General features: G+C 41.5%; 1 protein-coding gene and 1 long non-coding RNA gene across 9 annotated transcripts in view; one reads left to right on the top strand and one right to left on the bottom strand.

Moving 5' to 3' along the window:
* RCAN1 (regulator of calcineurin 1) overlaps positions 1–15,889 on the bottom strand; it is a 36,053-nt gene extending 20,164 nt beyond the window's left edge. The window contains exon 1 of one of the 4 annotated variants that reach the window (XM_015638491.3): positions 15,498–15,889. In XM_015638491.3, coding sequence (XP_015493977.1) covers positions 15,498–15,826 — 329 coding nt within the window. In that variant the 5' untranslated portion in view covers positions 15,827–15,889. Of the gene's footprint in view, positions 1–7,224; positions 7,338–15,497 lie in introns of those variants that run through there. The other 3 variants (XM_015638501.3, XM_033517736.1, XM_015638509.3) reach the window with 3 other exon arrangements.
* The window catches only part of LOC107209197, an 11,105-nt gene continuing 8,521 nt past the window's right edge, over positions 15,834–18,417 (top strand). For 2 of the 5 annotated variants that reach the window (XR_001523472.2, XR_004499470.1), the window contains exons 1-3: positions 16,316–16,900; positions 17,675–17,842; positions 18,190–18,282. This is a non-coding gene — a long non-coding RNA (uncharacterized LOC107209197). Of the gene's footprint in view, positions 15,896–16,315; positions 16,901–17,674; positions 17,843–18,189; positions 18,283–18,417 lie in introns of those variants that run through there. The other 3 variants (XR_004499500.1, XR_004499494.1, XR_004499475.1) reach the window with 3 other exon arrangements.

Below are 18,417 nucleotides of genomic sequence, written 5' to 3'. Positions count from 1 at the left end.
TCCAGATCTCTTCTGAAAGTCAAAGGGGCTGGAGCGTGTCCAGGGCAGGGAACGGAGCTGGGAAGGGGCTGGAGAATTCCTGAGGGAGCTGGGAAGGGGCTGGAGAATTCCTGAGGGAGCTGGGAAGGGGCTGGAGAATTCCTGAGGGAGCTGGGAAGGGTCTGGAGCCCCAGGAGGGGCTGAGGGAGCTGGGAAAGGGGCTGAGCCTGGAGCAAAGGAGGCTCAGGGGGCCCTTGTGGCTCTGCACAAGTCCCTGGCAGGAGGGGACAGCCGGGGGGGTCGGGCTCTGCTGCCAGGGAACAGGGACAGGAGGAGAGGGAACAGCCTCAGGCTGGGCCAGGGGACTTTTCCCTTCTTAGTTTCACCGGCACTTTCCTCTTGGAAGGCCTTCAAATTCTGCAGGCTGGAGTTTCTCCAGCAGAAATGCACATTCCTCACAGAAATGGAACAGGCAGCCTGGCCATCACTGCAGTGAAATCTGTATTTACACTCCCCATAAGAGCCAAATGCTGCCTTTATCCAGGAGTGTCATGGTGGTCCCTACTCCCAGAGGCTGCTCCTCAGATATTCCAGATGGCTTTTGGGAATTTGGTGTAGCCTTACAGCCAGGATAATGCACAGGTGGCACTCCATGGGCTGATCCAAGCCCTCCCAGAGCTGTTTCTGCTCCCTGATGCCATTTGCTGAAGGAATAACAGTGATTTCTGTGCAGCAAACAAAGCTGTGGAGAACGGTTTGGAACAAGCAGTTTTTCCTCAGGGGATCTCCAAAAGCTGGGAGATAATTTTGTTCAGCATTTCATCCCAGACTGGGTTGGGTTGGAAGGGACCTTCAAGCCCACCCAGTGTCCCCCCAGCCATGGCAGGGACACCTCCCACTGTCCCAATGTCCAGCCTGGCCTTGGGCACTGCCAGGGATCCAGGGGCAGCTCCAGCTGCTCTGGACAACCTCCCCACCCTCCCAGGGAAGGATTTTTTCCTAATTCCAACCTAAAGCTTCCCTCCATCAGTTTGTAGCCATCACCTCTTGTCCTATCACCACAAACTGCTGTAAAAACTTCTTGAAAGTTCCAACCTTATTTTTTCCTCCTTCAGTTTAAAATCTCACCTATTCCAGGGCTGTGAATTGCCAACTCAAGCTTGTTCCCATTTCACTTCCTAATTTTCTGGATTCTTAATTCAACAGCTGCTCCTGGGACAGAAGAAACAAAATCTTCCAGAAGGTTTCCTGCATCTATTGCTATTATTTCAAAAGGAGAATAAAGAAGAATCAAGGAATATCCTGAGTGGGACCCACAGGGATCATGGATCCAGCTCCTGGCCGTTCCCAGACCCCCCAACAAGCCCAGCCTGGGCATCCCTGGATGCTCCTGGAGCTGTGGCAGCCTCGGGGCCGTGCCCATTCCCTGGGGAGCCTGGGCAGAATTCCTACTCCAATTAATTCCTTCTGCAATCACAAACACCCATCTGCAGGGCCATGCCCTGGAGCTGTGTGTCCTTCCAAAGGACACATGTCCATCCCAAAGCTGCAATGCTGACCCCAGCTCTGCCCAGGTGGGAGCAGCTGTGGATGTCAGGGAGACTCCTGGGAAGGCAATTCCTGAATTCCCACACAAACTGCAGCCACTCCACAATGACTCCACTGAAAGATTTAAAAAAAAAATTCTAATAACCCTCTGATGGTTTTTTAATGCAAATTCCAGCTGCAGTGCCAAGAAGGAGCTGTTTTTCCTGAAGACTTACAGGATACATTAGAATAACTTCAAATGAGCTGGTGTCATTTTTGCATTAGGAGATCCAAATATATTCAAATAAAATATCCAGAGTTGTGCTCTGTCATACAAGGGCCATTTACAGATTCCATGGGCCACACTTTTCCAGCCAACCATCTGAAAAATAAATACCTCCAGTGTGCTTCTTCCAGCCTTGGAAAAATCTATGACTTCCATTTCCAAACATTAAACACTGAATTCCTGTTCACTGAGTGGGAATACAAAAGTGAGCATTTGGAAATTCCACTACAGAGTAGCTGAGTAATCACCAGCCTCATTTAGAAAACTTTTGAATGTGGTAAATATATTCCAAAATGTAAAAGCTTTTTCCAACACGTTTCCACTCCTGCAGGGAATCTACTCAAATGATCCAGAGTAAATGAATGATGATTTTGCCCTCATTTGGGTACTTCAAAAGGAAATAAACATTTTCAGAGAGTATTTTGTAGCAATTATTTTTCTATTTATCTAAAAAAAACCCCAACATTCCATTTGGAAAAACTTTCCGACACCTGTTCCATCCAGGATTTTTAACCAAACCTGCTGAGAGAAGAACAAAACCCTCTAAGGAAAATCCAGAAATCACTCTGCTTTGTTCAAAGATTCCTCAAAAAATTCCTCAGAAAATGAGGAATTGTGATCTCATTTATCCCTAATCCACCTGGCAGCCTGATCAGCACTGGAATTTCTTTGGGCTCATCCCCACCTTGTACTTGGGAGCTCACCCTGGAGTCTCTCTGGAAAACATGGAATATTGCTGGCTGCTGAATGCCTGGGGAGGGTGGCAGAAATCTCCCACTGAGTTTGTTCTCACTGGAAGAGGAAAACCAAGAGCAGGATAAAGGTTGGGAATTTCTGAGGATTACTGGGAGACTGCTGAGACATCACCCAGGGATAATCTCCTCAGGACACGACTCAATCCTTACAAGAATCATCTGGAAACAAAGGCACTGAGTTTGCCTTTGAAAAAGCTCCTTCAGGGAAAGAAAATGTCCCTTAAAGAGCTTTCTCCAAATCATGTTGAGAGACAATTCCCCAAATCATCAGAGAGCAGCCAAATGCTGGAATGTCTGGAGCCTCTAAGGGAATTTCCACCAGGAAAAATGGTTAAAGGAGGAAGGAAAAATGAAAATGTATTCAGCAGAGGATGCAGGCTCCGGGTTTTAAGACTCAAAGAGCAAAAGTGACAGGAAGAATTCCAAGTGGCTCTCTCTGAGGCATTGGAAAGGGGACACAAATTATGGAGAAGTAAAAATGCCAATGGATGGAAAGGTGCAGTGAGAGGGTGAAGCTTGGGAAGGGAGGGGAGTGCTCAGCTCTGTGGGATCTTGAATGGCTGAAAATTCATTTTTAAAATGTCTTCAGGTGGTCAAAAATTTCTTCAGGTGGATTTAAGTGAGGCACCATCCACTTCCTCAAAATACCTTTACTTTGCCCTCTTCCCAAAGCAGTCCAGGAACTGAGCAGGGCAGTTCAGAACAGCTGAACACAAAATAAAGGCAGCAGCTTTCATTTATTAATAACAAAAATTCAACCTACTCCCCCTGAGCTGGCTGCTTTAATCCAAAATAGATCCATGCACGAGCTGTTCCCACAGGAAAAGAAACCACTACCACCAAACCCAACACACAACAAACCAAAAAACCCATTAAAACAAACCCAAACACAACCCAGCTTCCTCTGCAGCTCTCTAAAGATCTTGGATGCATCACCTTTGGCAGAGGCAGCTCTTGGCAAGGAAGCAGAAACTGCAGAAATTGGGATTTGTCAGGCTGAATTTAATATTCAGCTTCATATCTCTGACAGGAGAGAAGCAGATCCTTGCCAAGCCCAGGAGCTGCCCCAGACATTTGGATCCGTAGCCCATTCACAAAAATTCCCCCAGGACTCACTCCAAGAACACTGAAAGCTGCAATTCCTCACCCTCCCCACTTCATTGTGGCATTTCTGATTTCTTTCAGCCCTATAACACCAGAAAAATGAACACAGATCATGTTAAAACCAGGGGAAGGAGTGGGAAAACCATGGAAGTTCCCACACTTCCAGCATTTTGCAGGGGCAAAGCAAACACTGGAGAGTTTGGCTGATAATTACACTGATAACATGAAATAATTCATTCATTATCAACCAGGAAAGAAATATTTGGCCAATTTGCTGCTTGTGAGGACACAATTCACTGCCAGTTCCCCCTCATCCAACTCCCTTGATTATTCCAGCAGGAAAATCCAGGGAGAAAAGGGAAAAGCCCTTTTGGCTGATATGAAATGTCAGTATTTATTTCAAAATAAGCATTTTTAGAAAGTCAATGAGCAGCAATTTTTTCCTTGCTCTTTTCATGAGAGCTTTTGAAAATGGATGTCCCATGATTTGTATAAAATCATGGAAAGCTGCCCCATTTCCTGATAGGCAAAGGGTGGCTACTGCAGCATTTCTTTGACTAATTCCTTCCACTGGGTTTTCCATAAGTGATTCATGGCTGTACTCAGCTTTCCTGGAAAACATTTCTCAAAGTCTGCAAGGTATGGAAAGCAGGATATTCTCCTGGGCTGGTTTCTAACTGGGAATCTTTGTGCCTCTCTCATTAGGGACAAAAAGCAGTTTAATAACTTCATTCTATCAATGCTGATTTAATTCCTTTTCCCCTAAATATCAGAAAAAAATATAACTTAAACACATCTTTCACCTTATTCCTTGCATATCCTGATTTCTTAGAATTCCAGCCATAGAAACCAAAAAAACAGTTGTTTTTTTCTATTATTTTATTTAAAGTAAATTTAGAAAGAGCCTCTCAGAACACTTGTATCACCTATTAAATTTTGTTCTCTTCTTGGAAGTCACAGCATTAAAAAGACATTTTTTACATAGAGGGACTGTGAAATAATTACACATTCCCTGAGACTCCTTGCTTGACTAGTTCCTACAATCCCTCAGGTGTCACTTAAACCCAAAACACAGCAGTGAGACCAACTCAGACCTGCTCAAAGTCCTGATCCAGCTGAGTATGGAGGGTGCTGCTTAAATAAATCTTCAAAGATGTTCCCAGGCCCCTCATCTCCTCCCATTTTCCTTAAGAAATTTAAGGGAACTTCACTGTTGATTCCTATGCAGATCAGTTGTGGAGTTAATAAAGCTCCATGGGACATTTTCCACACTGTTTATACCTGGGCTGCTGCCTCTGTGCAATTCCAGTGGAAACAAATTCTGCACTCACTGCCCAGAGCAGCTGGGGCTGCCCCTGGATCCCTGGCAGTGCCCAAGGCCAGGCTGGACATTGGGAGCTCCTGGGACAGTGGGAGGTGTCCCTGCCATGGCTGGGGTGGCTCTGGATGGGCTTTAAGGCCCAACTCAAACCATTCCATGATTCCAATTTATATTACACATCAAGTCTTCAAAATATATATCCACTTTATAATGTTAGATTAAGAGCCTGGTGTCAGCATCCCAGTCTTGTAAATATTCCTTGAGGAAAAAAATGTTTCTTTGGCTGCCTGGCTTGATGACACACACACAGATCATCACAGCAGTTCCAAAAGACAGGTGGAAATTTTACTTCAATATGATTCCATCTTCACTGAAACTTTTCTGAGAAGACCAAAGAAGTCAAGATATTTTTATCCCACTGTGTACATTCCCAGTAATGAAGGAGGTTAAGATAAAAGGTCAATACAGAGGAAAAAAAAACAAAAGGAAAGAATCTGTGTCAGCCTGTCTGTATTCCCTACTCAACATCTCAACCAAGAGTCAATCAGTGCATATTAAAGGTTCAGGTAAAGCAATTAAAGAAGCCAAACTACTTTTTCCTTGAGTAACCAAGGCTTTTTTTCCAGATCTCTTCTGAAAGTCAAAGGGGCTGGAGCGTGTCCAGGGCAGGGAACGGAGCTGGGAAGGGGCTGGAGAATTCCTGAGGGAGCTGGGAANTTTCCTGGGGCTCCTTCAGGCCCTGCAAGGCCACCCTGAGCTCAGCCCAAAGCTTCTCCTGGCCAGGCTGAACAATGGCAGCTGGGCCAGCCTTTCCTGCCAGCAGAGCTGCTCCATCCCTCTGCTCATCCTGGAGCCTCCTCTGGGCTCTCTCCAGCAGCTCCAGCTGCTCCCTGGGCTGGGCTCCCAGACTGCTGTCACAATTTCTGTTTACTGCTTCTTTCAGCCCCCAACTCCTGATTTGGAAAATCCCCCCAACTCCTTTCCCCAGGGAAGGCAGAAAGGCCCAAAGCTCCCAGGAGGGCGCTGCCCTGAGCTATTCCTGGGGTGTTTGCAGTTGGTTCCACTCTCCAAGGTATTTCTGAGGAACCTCATTAAGCTCCTGCAACAACATCCCAGTCAAAGGAAAAGCTTCTGTTGTGTGCTCAGCCTTTCAGCAAACACTGATAGGAGGACTGTGCCCATGGGAGCAGCTGAGCCTTTTTTCCAGATCAACTGGGTTGTGATTGAACTACTCCTCTAAAAAGCTTGGAGTGTTTTATTGCATGAGCTGGACTAGGAGGAAAGCACATGAATGTGCTCAAATGTTCTCCATAAAAACAGCCTGGGCATGATTAAGAGCCCCTTTTAGGAGGCAAGGTTTCACAAACACTGTATTTTATATTTTTAGCCACCAGAAATCAGGCACTTCTCAGAGTCACCTGATTTAACAGCCTCTACCTTGATTGTCTGTAAATCCAACTCAGAAAATCACAGCTGACATTTCCAACCTGCCCAGCAGAGCAAAAAAAGAACTTAAACAGCATTTCCAGTTCCACCTTCTGCAGTCTCAACAAGGGCTGTGCTGAGCAGAGAGAAATGCCAAATTAGAGTCTTCAAATCAGAACATTTGCAAGGCAAAATCCAAATCAGGACAGGCAGCAATAAAGGGAGACTCAAATAACTGGGGGGGAGAGAGATTAAACAATAATTTGCAAATACTTGAAATAAATATAGTCAGAGCACTCTGCTCATTAGTGAATTTGGTGTTCCACATCCAATCTGTTTTAAAAAATAAAGATTATTCACTTTCAGGCTGATACATTAAAGCCTTTCAGCACTTTTATTGTTTACAGTGTTTGTTTGGTTTTAGGTTTATTGACCCTGCTGTTTTCCCCAAATCCTCATGGTCTGTCATGTTGCAGCTGGATTTTGTTCTCCTGTCACTCATTTTTCACAGGATCCTTTCCCCTGGGCTCACAGTTTATCCTTGGGCAGTTTTTAAGGATAAAATAATGGGGGAACTGCTCTCCCACCGACAATGATTAAACCATCAGCACCAAACACTGAACTGGGGGAGTTTAAACCAGATTTAGTCCAAGATAGGGTGACACAGAAGGAAGATTTAAGTAACTCTGCTTTCCAATTTACAATCACTGAGTAATCAACAACTCATTTCTATCATTCCATCTGCTCCTCCTAGAACCAAGAACTTTTTTAAAATTTATATCTTTTGGAGTTTTTTAGATTTTACCTTTTAAAGCATCATTACTCACCAAGGCACTGAAAAGGATGGATCTACTACAAATAACTCCAGGAGCTGATGAACTGTGAGAAATAAACACCTTTCAAAAATAGCCCCCAATGTCAGCATTTGTTTCCCAGCCCAAAGTGGTCTCTAAATAGCACCAAGCCAGGTCCCAGCTGTGTCCCAGCACTTTTCATTTACCTCCTGCACTGATGAGTCCATAGGAACCCACCAGAAACCATCACTAAAATAACCTTAATTTAACCAAAATCCTCTGTTCCACAGGGGCATGGAGGGACAGGAGCTAGGACCAACTTTGATCTCCCATTCTGATTCCATTAAGTAAAAATCTCATTCTGAGCATTTCCAGATCACCCCTGTGAACCAAGAAAGGGACTCCCAGCAGTGCCTATGAATTAATCAGCTGCTCATTATTTTACACTAGTTAATTTGCTCTGATTAGCAAACATTTTGCAGATATTTTGTGCTTCCCACACACCTTCAGGACTCAGGTTTCGTCTGTGGGGTCAGAGGTTTAGGATTTTTTTTTTCCTTTTCCTGTTTAACTGCCATTTCTGAAAAGTAAAAAAATAAATAAATTCTAAGAGGTAAAGCAGTTGTCCCTGAAGTATTTTTGTAAATTTTTATGGTGTTTTTTTCAGTTGTGACAGGTATAAGAGCTGTGTCACTGAGTGAAAATATGACCATAATCCTGATGGAAAAGGATGAAAAATACTTCAGTAATTAACAATTTATTATCATGAAAAATGCAGCTGTATTATGCCAAAGCTGTGCCTGGGGGGAGAGCAAAGATAAGGATGAAAACAGCAGGTGCTTGGGGTTGTTTTAATTTCTATTTCCTTCTAACATGACAGCAGGATTTGTTTAACTCAAATATTAAAGATATCATCCCAGGCAAGCAGAAGTTATGTGTTCATCCTCTGACACATCCCCTGTGACTAAGGGAAAAACAAAAGGAAATAAAAAATAAAACTTTAACACTGCAGGCTTTGGAAAACCACAGGAGCTGGTCAGGAGCAGGTTGGTATTTCTGTGATCTTTAAAGAATGACATTTTCCACTGCAGTCACAGAAGGAAGAATGGAAGATAAACTTCAAAAATATTTTCTAAGAATGTTCTGGGAGAGTAGGAAAAAACTCAAAGCAATTACAAGAAGTTTCTGCATTTCAAAGAACAAATCAAGTGTACCTGGAAATTTCAAAAGGATTTAAAAATTACTAAGAAAGATCATGGAATAGTTTGGTTGGAAGAGACTTTAAAGATCATCTAATTCCAACCCTCTTCCACTATCCCAGGTTGCTCCAAACCCTGTCCAACCTGGCCTTGATAAAATAATAAAAGATAATAAAAGGAGCCACAGAAGAGTCTGGAATTTATCCCAAATCACCTGCATTTTTGGTGAGGTTAATGCCTGATACACTGTAATTATCTTAGATGTTAATTAGTGCCACATCAGCAGCACAGTGGCATTTAAAGCTTTTAAGGTATGTAACAACAGAGCTTTGAGGATGCAATTCATTTATTTATTTATTCATATGGCAAGAACCCCCCTGTTTTGATTAAAGGGGCAAAAAAGTCAGCATTAGAAAATAATTCTTGAAAATGTTTTAAATTCCTGAATATTCCAGGCAGTTTTTTGGGTTAGGAACTCCCACTTGCTGAAAGCCAACACAGTCCTGCATCTCCTTCTAACTTCTGCTATGGGAATGTCTGGATTTGTCTTTTTTCCAGCAGGGGAGATGAAAACATCATTGCAGAGCAGTGAACAAGAACAGAATTCCACTTTGGCAGCTTAGGAACCTCTCCTGAAACCACCTCCTGTGAAGAATTCCTGCACTTCAGCTGCTCTGGGCGAGGTGAGGAGCTTTGATGTCGGGAGAGATCCCAAAAAAACTTTCCAAAAATGTGTTTAAAGTTGTTCTATACCTTCCATAGATTCCAAGCCTTTCCCAAGGGGAGAACATCCCACTGCTGTGAGAAGCTTTATGGGGTGAGCTGTCTTTAGTGGGGTTCCAGGGCTGTGATCAGGGGTTCAGAGAGGCCCTGCTGGTCTCACCTGCTCTGATTTTCTCTGGGTTACACAACCCCAGGCAGGAGCTGTTCATACTTTCCACTGCCTGCCCCAGCAGCTGCTTCATCCTGGAGCCTCAGGAAAATTCAAGCCTTTAATCAGAGTTTCCATGAGCCAGGCAATGCTGGCTCCCAGCTGGATGGGATGTGGCCCAAGGGCCAATGAATCCTGCAAAGGAATGGCCACACACCCCAGGAACTGAGCAAACACCCCCAGGAATTCCCACTGATTCCCTCTCCACAAGTTCTGGTTGCCACAAGAAACTCTCTCTTACTATTTAACATCAGGACCTGAAAGAAATGGACATTTTGGTTCTTATTTAATTTTCTATTTCTATAGTAATGGACATTTTAGTTCTTATTTCATCTCCTTTTTTCACAGTAATGGACACATTCCTACTGCAGCTTTCAGTAATTATCAACAATTCTATACTAAAATAATCAGAGATGGGAGTTGTTCTTAACTTATTTAATAATATTATCATACTTGTTGGGTTATCAGAAAGGAGGAGGATATTTTTAACTACAAACCCACAGAAGTGTTTTGTTTAACTATATGGATTATGAATGGCTAAAAAAAAATACAAATAGGAAAAAAAAATCTATTTATTGTAACAATACAGCTTTGCTCTTCTGGCACTTCACCAGCTCAGCTTCCTACCTTCAGAGAAAGGAAACAGCACCTCTAGTTAAAAAAAAAAAACAATTCTCCTGCCTTCCAGCTGGCTCTTCTTGGAAAACAGCCTGAATTTTAAGAGGCTTCCACACAAATAGCCACTTGTTTTGAAATCAGGACCAAACCTTCAGGGAAGTTTCCAGAATGGTTTTTAGTCTATGCAAGAAAATAATTTGATTTTTGTTTACTTGGCTGCATCTAAAAGTCAAAAACTTAGATTTATGGGGATTTTTATGATTAGTTTTTTTCCAAGCTGTGTGATACAGACAATATCAATAAATCAATTTATCAAAAAGCCCTGAACTCACACAGCTGCCACTTCTACACCAGAGGTGCTGTCTCAATTTTCCCTCTGCCTTTTGCATTTCAGCAACAAAAACAACTCAAATCCAACTGCTGAGGTTTGGTCTCTCAGCTCAATAACCAAGAGTTGTTTGCCAGCACCAAAATAACTCCAAAGAAAACCTCAAGAAGCAAAATCAAACCCAGTTCCTCACTGTGACCCTCTGAAAATCTGCCCAGGGAAGAGGGAAGTTACATTTTAATAAATGAAATCCACTGAGTATTGACAGCTCTGCTTTTGTAAGGGGAGCCAGTGATCAATGGCATCATTAATGAAATTAATTCTGGTTATCTCTGGCAAATGCTGGAAGAGACAAAAGATCTAAAGCAGGAATTTATGGATTATTTTTCTCCCATCTAAAGCTGGCAGAACTACACAAACTCTGTTTAGAATATTGTCACATCCTAAACCCCTGTGCCTGGCAGATCCCACTCACCAAACACCTCATTTTTAATATTGGGATTCCATTATTTATTAACAATGACTTCCATAGTTTAATTATGCATTACACCCACAAAAAAATTATAAGATGGTATTTCAGACCTCAGTCCCAACTTCAGGTTCAATAAATACAGCCCAGATTTCAATCATTCCCAGAATATTTCCATATTTTATGACAAGAAACAAGAACACCTGATTTAGGTATTTTTAAGGCACCCAACAACCGTTCTGTGCAGCAAGAGTTATTTGAAGATTTAAATAAATATAGAAATATGTTTTCATTTCATTTCTTCCCACAAAAGTATTTGTATTGTTTTCTTGAAGCATTGACTGATCAGCCCAGTTTGAGAACTTGAGTGGATTAAAGAATAAAAATAATAATAAATAATAATATAATTCATATAATGGAATATTTTTAAAAAATCATTTCTGAGACCTACAGTGTGTCACAAACCTGAAGTTTCTCAAAATACCTCCACTTAACTAAACACTTCCAAAAGTTCTGTTGAAAAACTTTTTATAATGGAAGGTTTCTCATTTCTTTTGTAATGGTTTTACTGTTCAAAGTAAATCTGGATTATTGAGATGTGATTTTGAACCACAGTCTTAACCCTGGGCTTTATTTGGAAAGCAAAAGCATTAAAAATGATAAACATTGTCACAAAATAAATATAAAAACATTTAAAAATATAAAATTAAAAATATAAAAGATATAAAAATAAAATATATAAAAATAAAATATAAATTATATAATTTTTTTTTGGCAGAAAAAGAATGAAAACCTTCAAAATACACGCAGGTGCCAATAATTAACTTTTACATTCCCATTAGGAACTATTTTGCCAAAATCACAGCCGTGGACACAAAAATCTATAAACATGTAAAAACACTCATCTTTTAGGAAATCTACTTTTACAATGTTTTCTTTTTAATGTGATCTAAGAGGCTTAAAAAACGTGAAGTAAAAGGATTACAAGGCATGTGGCTGAGGCAGGAAGAGATTATCAGAAAACTGAGATTATTTGTAAAGAAAGTTTTGTGAATACTCCTGAGAAATCTGCTAAACTTCCTGCAGAGCAGAAGTAATTCTTTAAGTACTTCAAAACCCCAAAATCCACCTCAAGCTCATTCCAGTGGCCTGCAAGGCAATTAAAAATGTCTTTTTTTCCTTTATTTCCACCTTTATTTCCACCTTTATTTCCAGCTGAGTTCACAAAAGGCTTTTCTGCAGTGAAACCAAACAAAGCTGAAAGAAAAGAAGAATTTGGGAGCTGGAATTCCCGAATATGGAAATTTGGAATTTGGGAGCTGCTCTGCTTTTCCTGAGTTACACAACTCACCTTGGTGGGCTTTGAGCACAAATAAAATATTTCTATTTTTTTTTAATAAATAATTGCAGAGAGTGGTTCTCAGCCAGTTCTGGGGGTTATGTGAGGACACAGACTCAACTCTGAGTGCACTTCCAGCAAACTGAATTTCTTTAATAATTCAGTTTTCCAGCAAAGTTTTCCCAGAGAAAAACTGTTCCCATGATAGAACTGTCTGCTTTCAGTTTCTCTAGGAATACAACTTGTTAATTACGGAAAACTTGCTGCTAAATTCATTAATTTGCACAAATTAGCAGATTAAGGTAATTATCACAGAATCATTAAGGGTAGAAGTGACTTTTCATCATGGAAATAAGAAAAGATATGTTCTAAAATATGGAAATAGGTCTAAAATATGATTTTTAAACACCTAAAATGTCCCCCAAGTGCCACATCCAAACACCTCTGGAACATTCCCAGAGATGGAGACTCCACCACCTCAAAATTTAGAAATATTTGCAAGGAATTTAAGGAACTTGAGCCATTCTAAGGAAAATTATCTCCATCAAAAGTCTATCCTAGCCCTAAAATTCAGTGATTTTCTGAGAAATTAAATTCTTTGTAGAAGCTCTTTGTGCTCCTCTTTGCCACTGCCCAAATGAAAGGTGCCCACAGCGAAGGGGAAATGGAAACAGGCAGAGCACACCTGGGTAACCTCCTCAGCAAGAGGCATAAATGAAATTATTCCATTTTTTAGCCCTCCTGTGACTGCACCACAATTCCAAAATTCAGCAGAGCACATCCCTTGGGCTGGCAGGAGCCAGGGAAGTGCTTTACCTGCTGCACTTGGCTTGGATTTGACAGCACAAATTCCATAAAAAAACCCTGAGTGTCCTCTGCTGACATAAAACGGCTCTTAAAAATGGAATATCACACGAGGAGGATGGAAAAATACAAAAACCTCATTGGAGATCAGCCACTGACACCTTTTCTTAAATAAATGAGTGTACAGGAACACAGTTTTAAAAATAAAACTCATCCGTGTGCTGGATTAAGAATTACAATTCCTCAATCAACACTGAAGCCACCAAAAGCTGCAGATCCCATGGAAAAGACAGTTCAGAAAATCCAAATTTTTCCAAGGTAATATGCCAACTTGAAGATCAGAAAAAGGGTTTTATTTGAGGTAATTTCTTATACTTCAATAAAAAGAAAAAATACAGAATTTAAAGGAATTCCTGAACTGTGCTTTAGAAAACTTGAGAGTAGGTATTTAGGTATTCTCTGGAAGATTTTGGGATTGATATAAAAAAACTGGTCATGAAGTATTTTGATTTCTTCTGAGAATAAACTGTCATTTAGCTGAACTATTACCTTGATAGGAATAGTCTGGTTTTAAAAGATTGATCACAAACCATTTAAAAACTTCTGAATTCTCAACTGGGATTATCAACACCTCAATCAAAAACATTAAAAAACTGAAAAGGGGGAAGAAGATGAATATTCAAGCAGCACTTCCAGTACAAATCATGATTAGGGAAGGGCAGAACAGAAATAGTTGTCAGTAGCTGTCTTGTCTCACCTTTGATTGGATCAACCCTCCTCAAATAGGGCAATCCAGGATTATTAAGGGGCCCACTGAATGCAAAAAAAACCCATTTAACTCTAGAGAAAGGTATTTTAGGACTGTTACATCTGCTGGGAAAAGCAGAACGTTCACAGAACAGAATCAACCCATTGTTCACACCAAAATTCAGAGTATTTGCAAAGAGGATCCGATCACTTCATCATCATCAAACCCCACACCTCTGCAGTACAAGTTTGAATTTACTGTGCACATTCTACACCAAACCAAGGGAATTGTCTTAAAATTCACCCCCTAAGCAGGTGCAGGCTTTTAAAACTACCCTGGAATCTTCCTCAGGTGGTGCAGACAGTGACATTTCAGCATGACCACCATCACCTCACACATCTGAGTGACAAAACTCCTGCATTTCCTTGGACACCAGAACCACCACATGCTCTGGAAAACTGGATACACCGTGGGACGATGCACTGTTTTCCTTATTTTTAATATAATTCTGTTTTTCTTAAATCATCCAAATGCTGAGGGCACCTTTCACACCTCCAAAATCTGGGATACAGCCTTAGGGCCTCGTTCCACTTTCTCTCTCTGCACCTTCCTGACATTTGGCCAAGAAAACAAATTAAAAATGCAGCCAGTCCATGTGTGCTCCTATCTAGAAGTCACTTATTTCCAGCTTTAAAGAGTTATTAGCTCTTGCCATGCTCTGTACCTTTAATAATTCAAACTAAATTATGTGTTTCAGTGCTGAAATTCAGTGACCATACACTTAAACAGACTTTTTGTCCGTTAAAAGTCTGTGTGTACCTACCATGTTTAAAAATCACCAAGTTTAAAGCATCTCCACCTGCCTTTTTTTTATAAGTTTTGTGTTATCTATAAAACTTTGAGAGTTTTCTTCCCTCCTGAAGATAGGTATTTATTCAAGTTTAAGACAATTATCCCATTATTTAATCTTAGAGAAGTAATTTATGCAGATTTTGTACATGTTGGCATTCATGGTGATAGAGCAACACAGTTTATGCTGAGATTATGAAACTCAATTTGCTATCACTGCTTAGTTTTTCAAGTCTGTTCTGTTTAATTCAAATCTGTTTAATTCAAATCTGTTTAAAACTAAGCACCTCCTTCAGTATGGAAGGGTTTGATAGCAAAACCAACGACAAAAACCAGAAAGAAAATACCAAAGCCACAACATCGGATGCACCAAACAAAACCTTAAGCACAAAGCTCAGGGTAGGGTGGTCCAGGGATATTTTATTTCACTTCTGGCTTATGCAGAACTTCACTCTGAGCTACAGGTTCATGAATCAAAGGAACCAAGGTAAAAGAGCTGTTGGTGTTCGAAGTCCCAGAATTCCTTAATTATTGAGGCTGGAAAAGCCCTCCCAGCCCATGGAGTCCCAGCTGTGACCTGTCCCCACCTTGTCCCCAGCCCAGAGCCCCGAGTGCCACGTCCAGCCCTTCCTTGGGCACCTCCAGGGATGGGCACTGCAAAGCTCCCTGGGCAGCCCCTGCCAAGGCCTGAGCTCCCTTTCCATGGGCAAATTCCTGCTGCTGCCCACCCTGAGCCTCCCCTGGCCCAGCCTGAGGCCTGAGCTCTCCTCCTGTCCCTGTTCCCTGGCAGCAGAGCCCGATCCCCTCGGCTGTCCCCTCCCGTCCGGAGCTGGGAGCGGGCTCAGCCCATGCCCGTGCCGGGACTCCGGCACTGGCTGCCGGCAGCACCGAGGGGGCGGGCGGGGACGCGCATGAGCCTCGCCCCCTCATCCCCCCGACACCTCCCGAGGGCGGAGGCGGCCGCAGAGAACCGCGGCAGCGCCGGCCCCGCGCTCCCCTCACGGCTCCCGGCCCCGCTCACCCGGTACGGGCCGTCCTGGAAGACGCGCGGGTCCAGGTTGCAGGCGATGGTGGCGGTGGGCAGGTCCCGTAGCGCAACCGCTTCCATCTCGCGGTCAACGAAGCTCCACTCCGCGTCCGTCTCCTCCTCCTCCTCCCCTTCCTCCTCGTCTTCCCCGGCCGGCAGCGGCTGCTGGAGCGGCGGCTCCTCCATGGCCGGAGGCGAGCGGAGGCGGCCGCGGCGACGTCGTTGAGGCGGCTTCTCCCACCCCCCGCCCGCCATCTTGTTTCCTTAGCCCCCGCCCCGCAGCAGCCAATCAGAAGCCGCAGCCTCGCCCCCGCGCGCCGCATCAGCCAATAGGAAGCCGCCGCCGCCGCCGCGGCAACAGGTGGTGGGTGAGGCCGCGTCCGCCATGTTGGGTGAGGGCAGCTCCGTGAGGGAGAGGCACAGCTCCGACACACAAAATAAGCTATATCATTACAAAATATACTATCTTCACTATCTGTGCTGTATATGTAGTATATATTGTGTATGTAATACGCGTGCGCACTATATATAGTATGCTATACATGAAAATTTACTGCTTATAATACACCATATATATATATATACCCTATAGTGTGTGTACTGTATATGTAGTATATTTATACATTATTTGTAATAATCTATCTATAAAAATATCCTGTGTATAATATGCTGTATGTCTATGTGCTATACATCGTGTATTTAGTATATTAAAAAATGCTTTATGTAACAATATGCTGTATGTATATGTGGGAATATATAGAACATACAGTATTTATATATAATAAAAAACATACTATATATAAAAATATACTGTATGTATACATATATATATATATATAAATGACTGTATATATAATTCTATATTATTGCTAGAAAGATAAAGACACAAACTCCATGTCCCATCCCTGGAAGTGTTCAAGGTGATGTTGGATGGAGCTTGGAGCAAAAATTAAATATTTGTATTAAAAAACCAGATGAATATAAAAATTCCTCACTCAAAGACTTACAAGACAGCTGAAAATTGCCACTGTGTTTGTTGTAATTCTCTTATCTGCATTAAGGACAAGCTGACCCACACTTGGTGTTCTGCGAATGTGCTTGGCTGATTAGTCTGACGTAAGAGATTTACACAAATATTTTTATTATATATCTATTATATTTCTAATATTTAATTGTATAAATGCCTGTAGCTATATAAATATTTTATAAAATTTTATGCTTATATATTTATTTTTATATATACACACGTAGCACCACCTTCCAGGGGAAGGCCCAAGAACGAACTTCAAAAGTCACTTTTTTAAATGAAGAAATGAAGTTATTGTGGTATTCACACATCTCCAAACTTCTCCAGACCCTCTAATCCATTTGGCACCAGTTAAATCTTTTTCAGAGGGGTAAGCTAAATACAGAATGTTTTTGTCATTATTTCTGCTAAGTGACATAAATCTTTGTGTTCTCCAGACAAATGGTGTCTTAAAAGAAAAGTAATTTCTGTGAGCAAGCCTGAAGTATTTAATGCTAAATCCAGCTGTGAAAAAAAGAGGTTCACATATTTTTTTATAGAATTTAAAAGTTTAATAAAAAGACAATTAGGAGATAAAAATAAAGTAAAATATACAGATATGGCTGGGTGTCTACATTCACCTTGCTAACTAAGGATTGTCCCTTAAAAACAGAACCCTACTACATATCCATAAATTCTTATACATATTCAAACATTCTTCTTAAGTTTTAGATGTTTCTTTGTTCAGTTTTCACCTTGCTCCCATCCCAATAAATCAATTTTCTTGGCACTACTGGGTTTTATATCCTCTGATAAGGGTGCAATAAATCCTTCTCTTGGAGATCTTGGAGGACAAGATAATCTTAAGAATTCAGGGGGGGTCTCTGACCATCTTTTCAGTCTCTGGGTTATATAAACAAAAAGTAGTTTGTGCTTTAATATCATGTTATAGCCTAACATATATATGTTACTTATATATATGTATGTATGTTATATATTACACCATTATTTCTAAATTTCATCAATAACAGAAATTATATTAGTAAAACAAAGTTTTCTAACCTTAAACATATAAAATTCATTTCAATATTTGCAAAAAGCCAATAATATAATGTGCACTTATAACACAGCCAAACTAAAGCCATTTTTAACCATATTTTTTGAGGCCAGAGCTGCTCCCTGACAGGGCTGGGGACTCTTTTCCCTCTGGATTCATCAGCAGCTCCAAGTCCTGCTAGGAATTCCACCTGAGGAGTGGGAATGGAAATCTGCAGTTCCACAGAATTCAAAAAAAAATTATAAATTCCTGTCACTGCAGCCTGGCATCTTCCTGGTAGGAAAACCACTGGGAAATACTCACTGCTGCTAATGGCACAAGCTGCTTATTGCAATTCGGGTGTCAGATTTGAGGGGGGAAAAGACCTTATTAATAAAATAAATTAAAAAAATAAATATTTTTACATATTTTATGTAATTAATTGAGGTTAAAGGTTGGCTGAGATCATGCTGGGCAAGCCCTGAAGGGCTCCAGAGCCAAAGGACCTCTCTGCCCTAAGAGCTTAAAAGTTCTAAGCATTAATTCAGTCACAGACGTCAGGAAAGTAAAAAAATAAATGAAATAAATAAACCTGAATCTCCCTAATCTGAGGATTTAATTGTGAATCCTGTGTTCTCGCATAGGAAGGGAACGCGACAGCCGATTTTGACTGGAAGAGGTGGCGAGACAGGAAAAAAAAGGATTTTCCCCGCAATCTTTGGAGTCAATCGTTCACTGTAAGTGATGGTGATTAACGCTAATGATTTACCCGCAGGAAAATCGCTGAGTGCTGCCTGGAACGGAGCCAGGGAAATGTTCCCAACACGGACATCACCATCTAGCGGCACGATGAAACCTCCAGGGGAAAATAA

Source organism: Parus major, chromosome 1 (genome assembly GCF_001522545.3).
Source record: "Parus major isolate Abel chromosome 1, Parus_major1.1, whole genome shotgun sequence".
NCBI lineage: Eukaryota > Metazoa > Chordata > Aves > Passeriformes > Paridae > Parus > Parus major.
The sequence above is the reverse complement of the archived record's forward strand: the minus strand, read 5'-3'. Positions and strand labels throughout refer to the sequence as shown.